Here is a 16,045-nt window from a genome sequence, read left to right as displayed (position 1 = left end):
GGGTAGAAACACAAGTCTCTGGTACGTTTCAGATTAGTATTTCAAAGCCATGTACAAACGTTTAAAAGGGAGATGAGGTTCTTTATTTCAAAAATAAATAAATAAATAACACATCAATGCAAAAACCTTTAAAAGCACAACTGCAACCGACAAAACAAACACAAAAACAAAGCCGTTTCGTAGAAACCCTTGAAAAATGAAGCCCAAACCAGCCAGAATTAGACGTCACGCTCAAATCCACTGCAAACACACAAATCCGCAGGCACTTTCTGCTGCTACCTTTAAATGTACTAACATCCTCTTCGTCTGTGAGGTACTTCTCCAGCCAAAGGCCTGACTGGAGCTCTCTATCCCAGGGGCAGTAATCCCCCTCTGCCAGTAGAGGGAGACAAAGGCCCAACGACAAGAAAGACCCACAGAGGAACAGACACGCACGTGCACGCGCACACATACACACACACACACACAAAAACACATGTCAGTAATGAAGAGAAAAGGGGTGGGAAAGAATGTTTGAGACACACACACCACGAATGACACGAACAATAAAGTGAAGTTCTGATTGGCCCAAAAAAGGCAAATGGAGACTGAACACAATACAAAAACACCCCCATATTCCAATTCGTGTAAATAAGTAAAAATATCCATTTACCGTCGCTAGACTCCTCCTCTTCATCCTCGTCCTCCTCCTCGTCTACTTCCTCCTCCATCTCCCCGTCCCTGCTGATGGCGTCGGCCAGGGATTCGCCCTCCCCCTCGTCGGCGGGGTCGCCCCTCAGTTTGGCGTGGAGCTCCACCGCCTCCTTCCAAGGAACGCCGCCGAGGTCCGAGGGGCTGTGAGGGTGCTGCTGCTGCTGCTGCTCCGCCTCCTCCTGATCTGGGTCTTCCTGCTCGTCTTCCTCCTCCATGTCTGACTCGGAGCTACTGTCGGAAAACAGAGGAAGCGCAGTGTGAGAACGAGTGGGAAGGAACAGAAACAGTGGTAGTGGAGAAAAACGAACATCTACACTAGTTAACTTTTAATTGATCGCCTACTCTGTGCTGGAAATTCAGGAAAAGACAGTCATCATTATACAAGCCTGTCTTGTATAATCATCCCAAAAATAAGAAAGCAGAGCCAGGCAGCAAGACGATCACATTTGGGAGGAGAAGCGAAGCTGTAACTCGACCTATACAGTAACAGGCTTGTACCTGGAGCCCAGGTCTGCATCGGTGCCTTTGTCCAGCACGCTGCTGAGGTTGTGCTCCGCCAGCGTCTCCTCCGGCACCTCCTCCAGCTCCTCCTCCCGCTGCAGGGACAGGCGGTAGTTCTCCAGCTCGATGCGCTCCGGAGTCCCCCGCAGCCGCTTGGCGAGGCTGGGCTCCTGCAGGCCGTTGACCTCGGCCACTGCGGTCGATGGCGAGCCAGAGGTTGGTAGGTTGGTTGGCAGATGGGAGAGAGCACAGAGAAACACAGCCGGGAGTCAGGTACAGCAGGTGGAGCCAAGCAGTGGGCATGAGTAGTTTGTACTTGTAGTGAACAAACTGACAAAAACACACAAATTCAAGATTAATAACTGAATTTATTGCATTAGATCTTTTTTTTCATTTTCAACAAGCAGCAATAAGTTTAGTGTACCTATATGTACAAACTCGGTGCCTTGCCTTTTTCCCATCCTGAGAAGCGAACCTTAAAACTGCTTTCAACTTATCTTTTCAAATGGAACTGGATAATAAGCAAAGAGGTCAAGGTCAAAATAAGCCTTTGGCGCATTATTTTCCCCTTATTAACCTGATGCTTCACCTGTTCTCCAAAGAGGTAACAGACAACGAAGCAAGCAATGACTCAACAGAATAGAAGCAACACTGACTGTTCTACCATCTATTGATGCTACAGCAGATTCTAAGTAGATTTATCCCTAAATAACATCAGGTAGAGGATCTTTATTTATCTTATTAATTTATCTTTAACTTTACGCATTACCAGATAGTCTAGAGTTCATCTATGTAATGTTACACACCTAAAGATATATAATAATGTGTATATCACAACATGATCTTCAGGTTGATTTAATGATAGTCTTCCATCTCACATACTATAATGTGAATATGATCTTAGCGTTACTACTACCTTTCTTTCTAATAGTTAACTTATTGGTCTTCCTGTTCTGTTTACTTTACTTACTTTGTTTTTTACATGTATATATTTAAACCGTGACACAAAGCAAAGCCAGCAGAGCACACTATACTGAGCAAATTCAGGTGAGTCTAAGCAGTGATCTGTCGGGCATGAGAGGCTGAGGGATGCAGGAGGACAAGGCAGCGGAGAACCGGTCACAGGCGCTAGTGCAAAACTAGCAGAGATCTACGTTTTAAGCTGCTCTGGTAGGAAGGGGGAAAGGTAAAGCTCACAAAAGCACTGATACAGGCACTTCATCACAGTACGGTGAGTTTCAGTACGAGGGATACAGAGAGGAGAGAAACAGGTCACAACGCAGGCACTGAGAGAAACACGTCACACAGGAGGAGGTAGCGCTACAGGAGAGTAGCCACAGGCCACTGGTGGTTACAGTCAAATCAAAGCTTGGCTCTTCATTAAAACACATGCAGAGAAACATTGTCTAAACAGCTCAACTACATATTATTGCATTCCTTAACACTCTAAGTGAACTGAAAACTATTGCATCATGCAGCAAAGGTGTGACTGGCAAGTTGTAAAAGTGTTAATACTGTTAATACTGTTTTAATGTCCGAGCCAAGATAAATAAAGTCATTTAGGTTGAACTATTCACTTCTAGCGTTGTGATGTTGCAGAACTGTGCAGTGGTCTTGGCCAGGCACAAGTACTGTAATACAATAGCTGCTAAGAGACAGAAAGAATGCGTGTCCTCAGACGATAAATAAAAATCACTGAGACAAAGAATCACAAGGTTTACATAAACACTGTGCAGGCCCGGCAAGTCAGTACATTCAAGGTCTGTACAGTCCAACTCGCATTAGCCACAAAAAAAAAAAATAGAAAAAACAGGGAGGAAGGAGGAGAGACAGAGGAGTCATGCTGAAAGGAGGTTGAGCAGGACATTGATGGTGAAACAGCAGAAGAGGTAGATGCAGTAGGTACACAAGAAGGGGAAGTTTAGGGGATTGCGTGCCATGTGGCGGCAGGTCCATGAGAGCGTGCGGCACAGCCTGCTCAGGGGGAGTCCCAAGGCCCTGGCCAGACGGCAGGGAGCAAGACAGGAAATGGGGGTACCTGAGGGCTGGAGCTCGGCCGAGGGGGACAACGCCGCCGCCGCCCTCCCGGGGGCATCCACGGTTGTCGCAGGAGCTTGGGGCACCTGGTTCTCCTGAAACAGTAAAGACACAGATGACGTCAGTCCTGAGTGGTGAAACGGTTTCATGTGCTGTAGGCCCCACAAGAAAAAGGGGGGATCAACGGTTCCCTTATATGCTATGTAAGATTCAAAAATGACAAATTCCTTGTTGTTTGCAGCCAATTCAGATTTCCTCTTCTAAATAAAAGCAGATACCTTAGCTGAACTTGGAACGGGGGAGGGAGCAGGCCTCTTCCTCTGAGCATAGCCAGACACTCGGTAACAGTAGTGGGGCTTGCAGTAGAATTTCCCTGCGGGACAGAGGAGACACGGGGAAACGTTGAAGACACAAATAAACAGAAAGCCAAGAGTGCCCGCTCAGCAAATCTTCACCTCACAGGGTCCATTTAAGCTGCAGCATTTCCACAGAAACAGACTGCGTGTCAGTTCGGGCCTCCAGTGGGTTTTACGGCCCACAGAAAGCGGTGAGAAACAGCTACATTGTCTCTCTGAACAATCTGGTGCCTGTGCCCGAGTACAATGGAAACGTCCCAGATGGGACTAATATGAAATCAGGAGTTTCCTCAGCTCTGATACAGCATCGTGTCATACAGAGGATTATACTGAACTACAGTAGACGCTAACATTTTCTGTGGCTAGTGCATTTTGAGTGTGTACTGTTACAGTGTAATAAGCCTGTCAATATGTAGCAGCCTCATGCGTGTGGCCCATCCCGCTCTCACCGTCCTCCACATCGAAGGCGTAGGAAGACAGCCGCAGCGTGGTGCCGCAGTAGTCGCACTTGAAGCAGCTGCGGTGGAAGAACTTGCCCTCGGCGCTCAGCCGCTCCATGACGTACACCCGCTTTTGGCAGAAGAAGCAGACGTCGCTGCCGCCGATGTTGACGGGGAACTCTTTCTTGAGCGAGCCCTGTCGGTGGAGGGAGAGGTTAGAGGCATCAAATGCATGGTGGGTTTGGCGGACATCAAGGCTGTTGACTGGGGGATGAGGTTTTTCCATAAGCAGGTCAAGTGTTATTGACTATCAGGGGCGAGGGTGCACCGTTAAACTCCTCTTTGGCTACAACACAGCAGGAACCTAAACGTCAGGGGACTTCACGGGCAAACACACAAACTGTGACGACGCTCTCTGATTAGTGGAGTCACACGCCTTCCACACCCGGGAACAGCAGGCTTACCAACTCCCTCCTGTCAGGTACGGGCTTGGGCTCTTCCTGAGACTGAAGCTGATTGGCTATCTGCTCAGCCAATGAGCTAACCCCACCTGTGTACATCTTTACATAGCGCTACAAGCAGCATGAGGAAACAAAAGAAGATAGAAGGACAAACATTAGAGAATGATGGGAACATGAAGGAGTGTGTGTGTTTGTGGGGGGGTCACTAAGTGTAGCAGGAAGGTGTTGACAACCAACAGGATGTTAATCATGACAAAGCAATGTTTCTTTACGCACGTTTCGTAATGCTCACTCTCTCACACACACACACACACACACACACACACACACACACACACACACACACACACGCACACACGCACACACGCACACACACACACACACACAAATCACACATTACTCATTTGCATGCTCACATACAGTTCCACCCACACGGCACCGTCATGCGGAATAATACATACGAACAAAGCTAAATGCTGACAGAGCATCATTCTAAACGCTCTAATTAACTAAGTCCAGTGGGCAAGTATCAGTCTATACCACCATTATCTTTTAGTCCATTTTAAAAATCCGACATCATGTTTAGTACAAGGCTAAACTGTGCCCTAAAACTCCTACTGTGATGTGGTTGCTGCGGTCGTACTGCAGTGCTACAGTAAGTTGTGGCTCCACTACTGTTGAATCTGGGCCGGTCCAACTGGCCGGGAATGAGGCTACTGTATATTATTACAGGGTACAAGACATTTCAGTGCCAAGGTGCTCCTGCATCCCAGAATCACTGCTGAGTACACCCTTTGCAAATTAACTGCGGGGATAAAAGCACATACGCACGCACATCCACCCCTCCCACCACCACCACCCACCGTTTACTAACCCACTCACTGCAACCACGGGAAATCAAGCAGCCAGATTTTAGAGCAAGTCTCGCGTGAGGTGATGTCCTGAGTGACACGATGCGCCTGAGAGACCACGTGCAGGTGCAGCGTTAGCTTCACCACAGCATTCCCTGCAGCCGCAGAACCACTACCTGTCTCAGGGCGTCAGAGGAGGAGGGTGGGGAGGCGGGGGAGGCCTGGGCTCGGGCCAGGTGCCATTGTTCCATAAAGAAACGGGAAGGTTTTTTCTTGGGCTCCGCAAAACAAAAAGAGAAGTCGTGAAGGGAATGTGCGCCTTATAACAATAACTATTTTTAAAATTATTATAAGTTATTATTATTATAAATTTTAAACATGTGAGCATTCGTTTAAAGCTTATTTACAATATTACTCCCGTCTCTCTTCATTAAGTACATCAACAAACAACTTCATTGAGTGTTGTTTCTGGGAAATGTCACCTGTGGCGCTGGCTTGCCCTCAAACTGAGAGGCCAGTAGCTCGGCCCTCTGCTGAATACTAAGCACATACAAGGGCGTTTGGTCGGCAGAGTGCGGAGGCCCCGTTGGCTCCTGCAGGGAAATATGGGACGCAAACACAACAGCGGATGTGCAAAGAGGAACACTATAGTTATTCTTTTAGTGGTTTTCAAAAACAATCCACCATTCAAACAGATTTGCGATTGCGGCACAAACCACAAATGGTGGTAAAGCATTGTTGTCATGGTGCCAGCCGACGGTCTTTCATTTGGGCCCGAGTGGGTAAAGTATGAGAGCAATCCCCTGCAGCTACTAAGAGTACTGTACTGTATATATCAAAAACAGAGACTGCATCCGTTCTCATAGGGATAAAGTTCCATTAAAAGGTTACTCTCCGTAAGAGAGAGAGAGAATGTGATGTGTTAGTTTCAGCCCACAGGCCCAAAACCTAACCTTTCTGGAGGACTCGGGAGAGGAGAGCGGTGACCCTGGACTCAGACCTCGGGACGTGTACCACTGCTCTAAAAAGAAACGGGACGGCTTTTCTTTAGGCTCCAGGGAAAAGAGGAAGGATGGGAAAGATGGGATTAGACCTGAGCCAACTTACACACAACAACAACAAAGACCGACCCCGTATTAATATGTACAAGCCAAGACATGGAGCGCAACCCAACCATGATCCATGCATGGTGTTCACCTTTGGTGGTTTCTCAGCTCTGCCCCTGAACTTGGAGATGAGGCAGTGAGCCCTCTCCTGTATTCCAGGAATGTGAATGGGCCCTGGATCCGCCAGGTGTAGCGGCCTCCGCTCCTGCCAGAGAAGCGCTTTTAGCCGGCGAATTAACGCTTGGCGCCGTGCGTTGCATGCATTTCTGTCATCTGTTAGGTTTGACTCATTGGCTGTGTTCTACCTCGCTTGTCACAGGCCTCTCGTAGTATTCAAGCTGCTCTTCCTCTGGAGTTTTAGGTAAACGCTTAAAAAAGGTAAAAAATGATCAGATAAACCATCGCAGCCCAAAACAAAGTGCACCGTGCACTCATTATGCAGCAAACAAGACCGCTCCTCTCTAGTCAGTACACGCATATTCCTTTTTACTTTACAGCACATGCAGCAACCATACACTGGAGAAGGAAGTCTACAGCTTAGCAGGGCGTCACATGTTGGTGAGCTGGACTGACACAGACAGACACGGGGCAGCGGAGTGCGTGTCACCTCTGAGTGGAGAGAGAGCGAGGAGGTGGAGGAGGAGGAGGAAGGGAGCAGAACGGTTTTCTTTGGGCAGCTCCGAGAGGCCGAGCTGGACACTTGGTCTGCGCCACCTCTGGCCTTGAAGGATGACGGACAGGAAGAGGAGATTCAGCAGAAGATGGTGATGATGATGATGATGATGATGAGTAAGATGATGAACTGTTGCTAATATAGAACAGCACACGCTGAAAATACAGCAAAAGCTAAATCCTTGCTACTTTTCCACTTGGGATTATCAAGATTACGCCTCATCTTTACAGCTGATTTTCAGCTTACTACAACTACTACTACTACTCAGACTACTACTGTGCAGAGAGGACATTTAGGAAGGAGAGAATTTAATCTATTTAAGTAGGACAGTTCAGGGCTATAAATCAATGTATGTGCTTAGTTTAGTGATGCCACGAAAAGAACTTTCTAAGCATCAGCAGGAGAAAACTGGTGCTGGCAGTCGACTTGGGGACCAGCAACAAAACAGGAAAGCTGGTTATCGGCGGATCTCTACTCGGGAATCACATCTAAGCGCTAAATCGCACCTCTCTACAGGGAATTGAAGAAGAAGAAAATAGGGGCATTATGGCAGGTGCTTCCACAGTGAGCAGAGGTTATCCACAAGAAACAACAAGCTTCAAGAAAGAGGAGGAAGGTGGATATAAACACCCGTGACACTTTACATAAAACCTATTTGTTATGTCTATGAGCCATTTCTGCTTTGCTGTTGCAGCAAAAGGTGGTTCACGAGAGGCCGTCTGACCTGGTGGGGCTTCCTTCCCTTCCTCTGGTTTCTGGATTGCAACATCAACTTATTTTCATCTGCAGGAAGGTGAACTTGGAGCTAAGGGGACACGGAAGGTGCTGGAGGTCTAGTCTACCGGGCCGGTGGGCACTGCCAACGCCATACCTGCTCCCCTCTGCTGCGCAGCGTCTGACACTTGATCATTTCCTTGTAGCGAAAGCTCAGCTGCTCCTGCTGCTGCGTGCGTCTCTGAACCGGGACGGAGGAGACCGCGACATGACCGTCAGCACGCGCTCCGTACAAACACAGACACGGTACAAAGCTACAGGTCCCACACAGTTAAGTTAGCCACACGAGCGCTGGAGCTTGTTAAGACTCTCACACAACATATCTGGAGCGGAGAAAGGTTCTTCTCACTAGACCTCACCCCAGGGACCTTCCATACAGCTAGACACTCTAGGGGTTAGTCTCTAAGCAGCTACAGGGACGCGGCTCTGCTCGTTTACCTTTCTCCACGCTGGGACGGGTGCCAGGCGCGCTGGCCTAGTCACAGGGGTTTGGGGTGGGGAAGGGGGGAAGAGGCGGTCCAGATTGGGCAGAGACTCCCCCTTTGTGTTCAGGTAAGCGTGGCCAGTGAGAGGGCCAGAATGAGCGTTTAATGCATCAGGAAATGGCCCATGACGGAGGGTCAAGGCAAGCAGAGAGAGACAAGGTAGAAGTGAGTAAATCATGGGTGAATGAAGACTGTGAGACATTCAACATTTATAAAAAGTCTGAGCCATTACACAATAAAGGCCATTCAATAATATTAGACCAGCGACTGCTAGAAAATAAGCTTTTCCACAATAAAAAACCTGAAGACAGAGATGAGAGTTCTCTTTAACAATAACGTCCAGTGTCTCCAGTGCCCACTCCTCCCTCCCACGGCTCTGTTGGTCCTCAGTAGCAGCAGAGCAAACTAATTCCCCCAGTCAGCGCTGCGAGGACGCCTACATGCCCCAGGAACAAAGGCCAGCCTGACCGACACTAGCATTCTGGCCTCAAGCTCAATAATACGGGGGCCTACAGGTCAGCCGTCATAAGACTGGAGGTCCTGCCATTTCAAATGAAATCTCCATCTTCATCAAAACCTTCACTGTTGAGGGAAAGAAAAAAAAAAAACACACGCAACAACTGTGCGACAACAGCAGCGGCACAGAGAGAAGCCCACAGCTATGACTAAGATGAAGTCATGCGTCTTCCTCCCTACCTGCCGCTTAAGTCCGCCGTGCTGCGCCGGAGCGTTCTCCTCGAACTTGGCGAGCAGCTGGGTCGCCATGACCTTGACCTTGTTGTTGTTCGCCGCCGCGGCCGAGTCCATCTTCCTCTCGCACGTCCGGTCGTCACGACCCGTCCGGGTTAACTCCTCCTGTGAAGCGCAGGGAGAGGCGCCTTCGTTACCTTGTTGCACTGGTGGGGGGTCAACGAGTCTGTTCTGCTTGCAGCCACGAGCCAAACATCAGAGCTACTCACTTCTTCAGACTGGCTGGTTTTCCTTCTCTTCCCCAAACCGTCTACATCCTTCTCCTTTTTGTCCTGTTGATCACATGTCAGACGGTATTTTTAACTCCAGCCAAAACAATGAATGTTGTTGATGTTTTTTAAAAAAGGAATATGGGACTTAGATTTTTCCGAGACCTTGGGGTTTCGCTTCCTGGATATCGCTATGCTCTGACCAAGTTTGCTTAGGAATGAGATGGGGGACTTGGTGCTGGCTATCAGTGCTGCCTTGTCTTCCGGGCTGAGGTTGTGGTTATCTAAACAGAAAACCACAAAAAAACATGGGTGATAAGCAAGAGTATTAAGAATTATGTTCCACAGCATCTGTCAAAAGGGGACACTTTAAATGGATTAAAGATACCTACCAAAACCAGATTACAAAATAACAGTACCAAGTCTCACCTCCAGGTGGCACTGTGTCCTTAAACATCTCGTAGAACTGGCTGAGGTACATGACCATGGAGAGCTTGTCTGGCTCCACCACAGAAGACATCTCCTTGCCAGTCATGCAGGGAGAGATGCCAAACTCCCTCTCGGCCACGTCGAAGCCATACTGGTTGTTCTTCTCCTGATCTCGCTCGTCTAAGGAGTCGAAGTCACTGAGGGCGCCAGGACAGGAGGGAAAAAAAAAAACGACCAGCGTCAGAAGGAAATGCACCAGTAAACGTTAAAAGACGTTGAAATAAGTCCTGGTCTGATTTAAAATGAAAACATGCATAACTAAGTAGCTAAAAATCAATCACCTTTAGATACAATGGAAATTAACTGGCAGTGAGTCACGTCATGCTCCTAAGCAGCACAGCACACAGCTCATGTTGTGCAGAGCATTACTGTAAAAGCCATTATAGCAACTGAGAATACCATTAACACTGCTTAGCTATACATATCCACTGCACATACAGTCGCTTTAAAAGCACTCACATTAGAACAACACAGCATCTCCTACAGACTTCTGCGCCACTAACCCCCCCCCCCTCACCAGTCCATCTCCCCATTAACGTCATGGCCTATCAACGCTAACTGCAAACTGCTACACCACTTGGTAAAGGTCAAGCAGGACACCGACAATAATAGCTTATAATGCTAATAGGCCACACTGGCTCCAGAGTGACACAAACTACATTAAGCAATCCAAAGGGAGACTGTTGTTTATAGTGTGCGTGACGGGGGGAGGAGAAGGATGTGAGAAAGGCTCCTTCTGAAGAAGAGACCCAGGAGGCCATAATGACTGGTAGCTGTCACCTCATTTCCAGTGATATATAATCCAAAACCAAAAGGTCCCAACCAGACAATAAACATCATTTGCAACTAACAAACTCACATAAACAGGAGGCAGGGCAGCAGTTTAACCCCTTCACCACGACAGCAGTGATGGCCACAACAAACAAATAAACAGCACTGGGTTTTCCAGGCGCCTCTCTCAGACACTCACATGAGATCCGGTCTGTAGCGGTGGATGAGGGCGCACAGGGCCAGCCCGCTCTTCCAAGACATTGTAAGGTCGGTGACGTTCACATTCCTGTATCCCTCCGTCTGTCTTTGGCACCAGTTGAGAAGCTTACTGGATCGAGCTATGGATTCTGGTATGTGGGAAGGGAAAGAAAATAAAAAGCTTGACGGCAAAGCAGCAGGTTGAGCCGAATCTGGATTAGACATGATGAAACAACACAAACGGTCTCTTGGCAGGGCCTCCCATCTCCTTTCTGGGCGATCTAAACCCTCGGTCAGGCAAAGCTGAGCAGTGCACTATAAAGTTTTCTCATCCGTGTTATCCTCATCGTCCATGTTAGTAGGAGTCTCAACCAGCCAGTCAACAGTTATGAACAGTGAGATGTCAAATTTTTATTATTATAAAGAAGAAAAAAATATGCAGATGGGATGTTAGGATAGGATGGAGGGACTTTAAATGGCTCAGAGAATGGCTGAATCTTACATATGCCCAGGGAGCAAACGTTAGTATACGCCATGGGAATGTTACAGGCTGCAGTCAGTGGATCCACACAGTCCCTTCATTCCATTCTGTACTTTAAAACTTAAAAAAAAACTCCCTTGGAAAGCAACACCATGCAGCTGGACTTGTGTTACCTTGCAACTGCTTGTCAAGCACGTAATTGGCTGGAGTGAAAACAGTTCATTATTACATTTTAGCAAGAGTGGCTGCAGCGAATCGGGGCGTTGGCGTCGAGCGCGGGATACCAACCGTTCCTGGCCAGCTTCGGCGTCGACGAGTTGATCACGTTCTCCATCTCGATCCGCATCTCCCTCGACTCCCCGGTGTCGAAGAGGTGGCGCACCTGCGAGGGCACAGCTGAGGTGAGTGGGGGAGTGAAGGGGTCGAGGCGGCTGGTGGGCCGTGCCGGCTCCCGCACTCACCTGGCTGGGCTTGAGGAAGTTAGGGCTGATGTTGGGGTAGCGTGTGGTAGGATCCACGCTGTACTGACTGAAGTTCTTGCTGACGTTTTCTGGTGTAGTCTGGGGCAACAGACGATAAATACTCTCCCTGTAGAAAATAATATTATCAGAATTTATCCTGACATAATTGTATTGGTCATTTATGAATACGGGAGGATATCAGTCATTAACATTGATATTAAAGGGAACAGAGTCACATTCCATTCCGCGCTTATGAGAGCCTCTTAGTCCATTAGTACAGGCAGAGGTGGGATTGACGCTTCAAATCACATACAGGCACATTTCCTAGTAAAGCACTTAGCGATGACGGCGTGTTTGAAGAGAGAGAGCATGTGTATGTGTGCGTGTGGCCCGACAACAGTTACCGCGCACGCACAACATGAGTGTTTCCACGGCCTCACCTCTCAGCCAGCACCTCTAGAGGGGTTCTACCCTGAGCCCAGCTCTTCACCATCCAGCCAGAGTCCATGGCTGCCAGGAAGCCTCGGGCGATGCCAGTGCCCATGGGCCAGAAGGGCTGGAGACGACGGAGAATACCAGAAATTCAACAACCAAATATGGAGAACCAAGGACCCAGAGGCATGCTGGGAGTTCAGGGGGTCAAAACAAAACCTCCTCTGTGTCGCTCACCTCCAGCAGACTGTCTCCGACGAGCGCCACCAGCAGCTTGTGGCCGCTGCGCTGGCGCACCATGGCGGCGTTCTCCGAGGCGTACATGCAGGTGAAGTCGAACATGGCCACGTCGGGCTGCCCGTAGTGGTTGATGGCGAAGTCCAGCGTGGGCAGCTGGTGGTTGGTGGAGAAGTCGGCAGCCTCGCGCGCGTAAGACAACAGGGCGGCCTGGTCGACGTTGGCCCTGGACAGCAGCAGCTCTGTGTCGGCGTAGTCCTGCAGGGGAACGGGAGAGACGTTTGAATCCCTGGACACGCACACAATAACAACCAAAAAGCTGCTGGTTGCGAGTATGAAATGCTTCACTGTCGCCGCTGCTCTGGAATGAACAGCAATGTTCACAAGTCTGTCCAACATGTAGCATCGAATCTCTGCATGCTTTCCAAGTGACATGTTTTCACAGAGGGCGGCGAGAGGCGCATTCTCCCGTCTTGAAGTTCTCCAGTCGTCCACCATCACCCCGGCAGGTGAGGACGGAGACAGACTAGTAGGAGGCACAGCATGAACCGGGGCGGTTTTCTGATTAGCCTTAAAACGATAATAACGGACGTGCCTGGAGCTCAACCCACCGGGAATCTGCCAACTCCTCCACCCTTCCCCTCGAAAAAAGGATACAACAGTGCATTTAAGACAAATCCTTGGGCTTGAGAGTGCAAAGTCACCACGCAGTCACAGCACACCTTCACCAAAGTTTTACACAGAAACTTTCCGGTGGTTTTCCTGTGGAAAGCAGCCAAGGGGAGGAAACTAGTGAGGACCCAAGCCCTCAGCGAGCGTGCTTTGTTTGGCAGCTCGCTCCTGAACACTGTTGGCTTGGTCAGATCATTAGGGCAACACTGGACAACAACAGAACCATGAAGGAGAGCGAGGCAGGTTTCGTGGTTTCTAGCCTAGTACAGTACGTGGGCCCATACAGTAGCTTTTGTGTCTCACGAAGACAGCGCTAGGTTCAACAGATTCAACACACGTCACGCCGAGACCTGAGCTTTGATCACTCACATGCAGAATGACTCCTTTCTCCAGCAGGCTCTGTTTTTTGGCAGTCATCACGAAGTAGTGCGTGTCGTCCTTGTAGTAGACGATGTTTTCCAGGTCAATACCTAGAGCCGCCAAGAGAAGAGACGCATTGTTACGCTCTCGCAACAATCATTTTCCCTATTGGCGTAACTGACCGTCGTGTTTTCATTAGAAGAGCAATTATGCAACTCAGACCATCACCAACGCCAAGTCAGCAATAACTGGAGAGTTGGCGTCGATCCTGATGTTGAATATTTTAATTGGGTAAGCTGACAAACAATGAGGGAAGATTAAGCGTTTAGTGGAATCTCCTACTGACCTGCTCAAATATTTAGTATTACACAGTTTCCCACAATAAATGAGCTCTAGTGGAGCTCTCTGCAGAGCTGCCGCACCTGTGGCTTCTCTGAGCTCCTGAAAGAACTTCTGGTTGAAGATGAAGGCCACGCCACTGATCTCCTCGACCTTCGCCTCCGCCGTCGTGTTTCTGTTGATGAAGTTCGCAGTGATGGCGATGGCAAGCTTTCCCCGGAACTCCTTGCGCCGGAACCCTGCAGGTGACGACACAGTATCAGAGGCGGTGAGCGCTCAGGAAACAAGCACGCAAGCTTCCATTTTGCTTCTACCAAATGCTGCATTTTGAACACGTGATGACGACTTTCCCATGCAGTGTGCATTTGTTTATCCCAGAGGGAACCTGATGATCCCTTTTCACGGATGCAGCAATCAGTAAAGCACAGAGGGATCGTGGTCCTCTAGCGTCCCGTGGCCAGAAGGACCGTGAGAGGCCCCAGGAGTCACAGAGGAAAAAGACAACGCAATAATCCCCATTCTGATTCACTAAGACAGCAAACACTGCATGTTATTGGTGTGTCTGGCTGCTACAGTTTCAGACGGCGACAAAAGCTCATTCATGTGAGGAAAAGAGTGAGGTCAGGCACCCAACCACAGCCGTAAGCGTGACATCATAAATGATCCGACCGACAACACAAATGCAGGTTTAGGAAAGGTCTGCATTTTTGGGAGACTTGCCTGGTAGCGTGTTTCTCCTTCCATCTGCTCCGATGATGACATCAAACTCCAGCTCACTGACAGGGTGTGTCCTGGGGTGGACCTCAGCCCTCCAGCCTATTTCTAAGAAAACACAGTGTGTGTAAGCTGACAGAAATGCGTCAGCTGAGCCAGGTTTCAACCCTTGACAGAGCTCTCAGCGGAAACACATGTTCAGTGTCCACTCATTTCTCCGGTCCGGCCGCTGCCTGACTCACTTACTTTCAGTCTCTTGATCTTGAGGGGGCTCGATAAGCCCCTTGAACTCAACGTTGACATGGATCTCGATGCCCAGCAGGAGAGCCATTTTGAGCAGCATGAGCTGGAGCTGGCGAATACCTGACAGCACAGAAAAGGACAGACCTGAACACGAGCACCTTATATCTCACAAGTCCTTACAAATACCGCAATATGCAAACCAGGCAATGTGGGTGTAAAAAGGTAATCACAATGTCCACTCACTGATATGATCAATAGCCCCAGCGCAGAACTTCCCATAAAATTTCTTGGCTCCGAGGCCCCGGAGGTCCTGGATGGTAAAGGGCCAGAGGTGCAGCACGTTGTTTCTGGAGAAGGCATCTCTTTTCTCCAGCAACACAACCTTGGCTCCCAGGAAAGCCAGCTCGATGGCTGTACGCAAGCCGCATGGCCCCGCGCCAATAATCAGACACTGGGGACAAAAAGACAGCCTGATCAATTTTAATCGGAAGAATTTTTGTATCGCCTTCTCTGTGTTTGCTGGTTACATGTAGTTATGTATAAGATGAGCTTCTAGGGAGAGAGCAAAGTACATTTCTTTCTCCTGAATGGAGTTAAATGTCCCTGCAGTGTCCTTGCATACAGTATAAAGCCCTTGCAAATCACTCTGGCTGGTAAACATGAGCATCACATTACATGACCCAGTGGAAATGTTATCTCCACCGAGCAAATCCCAGCGTTTACCTTTGAGTTGGCACAAGCGCGGCCCTTCTTGTACTCCTTATGGCTCGCTCTCTTATCCAACTTGGCCCAGAGCGCCTTGGCCTTCCAGTAGTTGAGCTTGGACTTGAGCTTGTGGTAGAAGACCTTGTTCTCGGTGGGCTTGACGTCCAGGTGGTCGCACAGCTCCTGAAAGGCCTTGAGAGTGCCCTTACACGTGGTCGCCTGGACGAAGCCGTCAAACAGGATGTGGGACCGGTTGGTCCCATCTCCTGCTGCTGCACCGGCGCCACCATCCCCCATGGTCCAGACTGGCACGCTGGGCTGTCAGGGCCCCTTCACCCCCCTCCGCCCAGGCAGGGGTCTCTGGGTCCAGCCCAGGTCCTTAAAGATGCTCTCTCCGGCGAAGGGGGCTTTAACTCCCAGATTCAGGCATCTCCATCCTGTCGACGTGATGGAGAGACAAAACACTGTGATGCAAAGCTGAGCCTGCGCCTTCTGGCACCTACTTAATGCAACCACTCTCCAAGAACCATGCACATGTCTGTTCAGATAAGACTGTGACATTTAAGGTCTCGCTCGCTTTCTTGTGCTATCGCATGACCTCAAGCGG

General features: G+C 49.2%; 1 protein-coding gene across 39 annotated transcripts in view; it reads right to left on the bottom strand.

Annotated features, from left to right (window-relative positions):
* The window catches only part of mical3a (microtubule associated monooxygenase, calponin and LIM domain containing 3a), a 52,314-nt gene that overhangs the window by 16,873 nt on the left and 19,396 nt on the right, over positions 1-16,045 (bottom strand). For 17 of the 39 annotated variants that reach the window (XR_008694929.1, XM_055509629.1, XM_055509631.1 and 14 more), the window contains exons 2-31: positions 15,457-15,875; positions 14,977-15,184; positions 14,737-14,853; positions 14,497-14,598; positions 13,860-14,015; positions 13,447-13,547; positions 12,406-12,663; positions 12,177-12,292; positions 11,737-11,863; positions 11,564-11,657; positions 11,449-11,478; positions 10,796-10,943; positions 9,766-9,962; positions 9,502-9,620; positions 9,337-9,399; positions 9,074-9,232; positions 8,331-8,432; positions 7,053-7,166; positions 6,751-6,813; positions 6,537-6,650; positions 6,293-6,391; positions 5,822-5,932; positions 5,516-5,617; positions 4,492-4,599; positions 4,037-4,223; positions 3,510-3,604; positions 3,233-3,326; positions 1,192-1,387; positions 653-924; positions 280-372 (exon numbers count right to left, since the gene is read on the bottom strand). Coding sequence is in view for 38 of the 39 variants with exons in the window: in XM_055509629.1 (XP_055365604.1) it covers positions 280-372; positions 653-924; positions 1,192-1,387; positions 3,233-3,326; positions 3,510-3,604; positions 4,037-4,223; positions 4,492-4,599; positions 5,516-5,617; positions 5,822-5,932; positions 6,293-6,391; positions 6,537-6,650; positions 6,751-6,813; positions 7,053-7,166; positions 8,331-8,432; positions 9,074-9,232; positions 9,337-9,399; positions 9,502-9,620; positions 9,766-9,962; positions 10,796-10,943; positions 11,449-11,478; positions 11,564-11,657; positions 11,737-11,863; positions 12,177-12,292; positions 12,406-12,663; positions 13,447-13,547; positions 13,860-14,015; positions 14,497-14,598; positions 14,737-14,853; positions 14,977-15,184; positions 15,457-15,735 (4,024 nt within the window). In the remaining variant the exon portion in view is untranslated. Of the gene's footprint in view, positions 1-279; positions 373-652; positions 925-1,191; positions 1,388-3,232; positions 3,327-3,509; positions 3,605-4,036; positions 4,224-4,491; positions 4,600-5,515; positions 5,618-5,821; positions 5,933-6,292; positions 6,392-6,536; positions 6,651-6,750; positions 6,814-7,052; positions 7,167-7,989; positions 8,074-8,330; positions 8,433-9,073; positions 9,233-9,336; positions 9,400-9,501; positions 9,621-9,765; positions 9,963-10,795; positions 10,944-11,448; positions 11,479-11,563; positions 11,658-11,736; positions 11,864-12,176; positions 12,293-12,405; positions 12,664-13,446; positions 13,548-13,859; positions 14,016-14,496; positions 14,599-14,736; positions 14,854-14,976; positions 15,185-15,456; positions 15,876-16,045 lie in introns of all 39 variants that reach the window. The other 22 variants (XM_055509637.1, XM_055509643.1, XM_055509645.1 and 19 more) reach the window with 18 other exon arrangements.

The sequence above is a fragment of the Betta splendens genome, chromosome 6 (genome assembly GCF_900634795.4).
Source record: "Betta splendens chromosome 6, fBetSpl5.4, whole genome shotgun sequence".
In the NCBI taxonomy this organism is placed as follows: Eukaryota; Metazoa; Chordata; class Actinopteri; order Anabantiformes; family Osphronemidae; genus Betta; species Betta splendens.
This window is presented reverse-complemented; position numbering and strand designations above follow the sequence as displayed.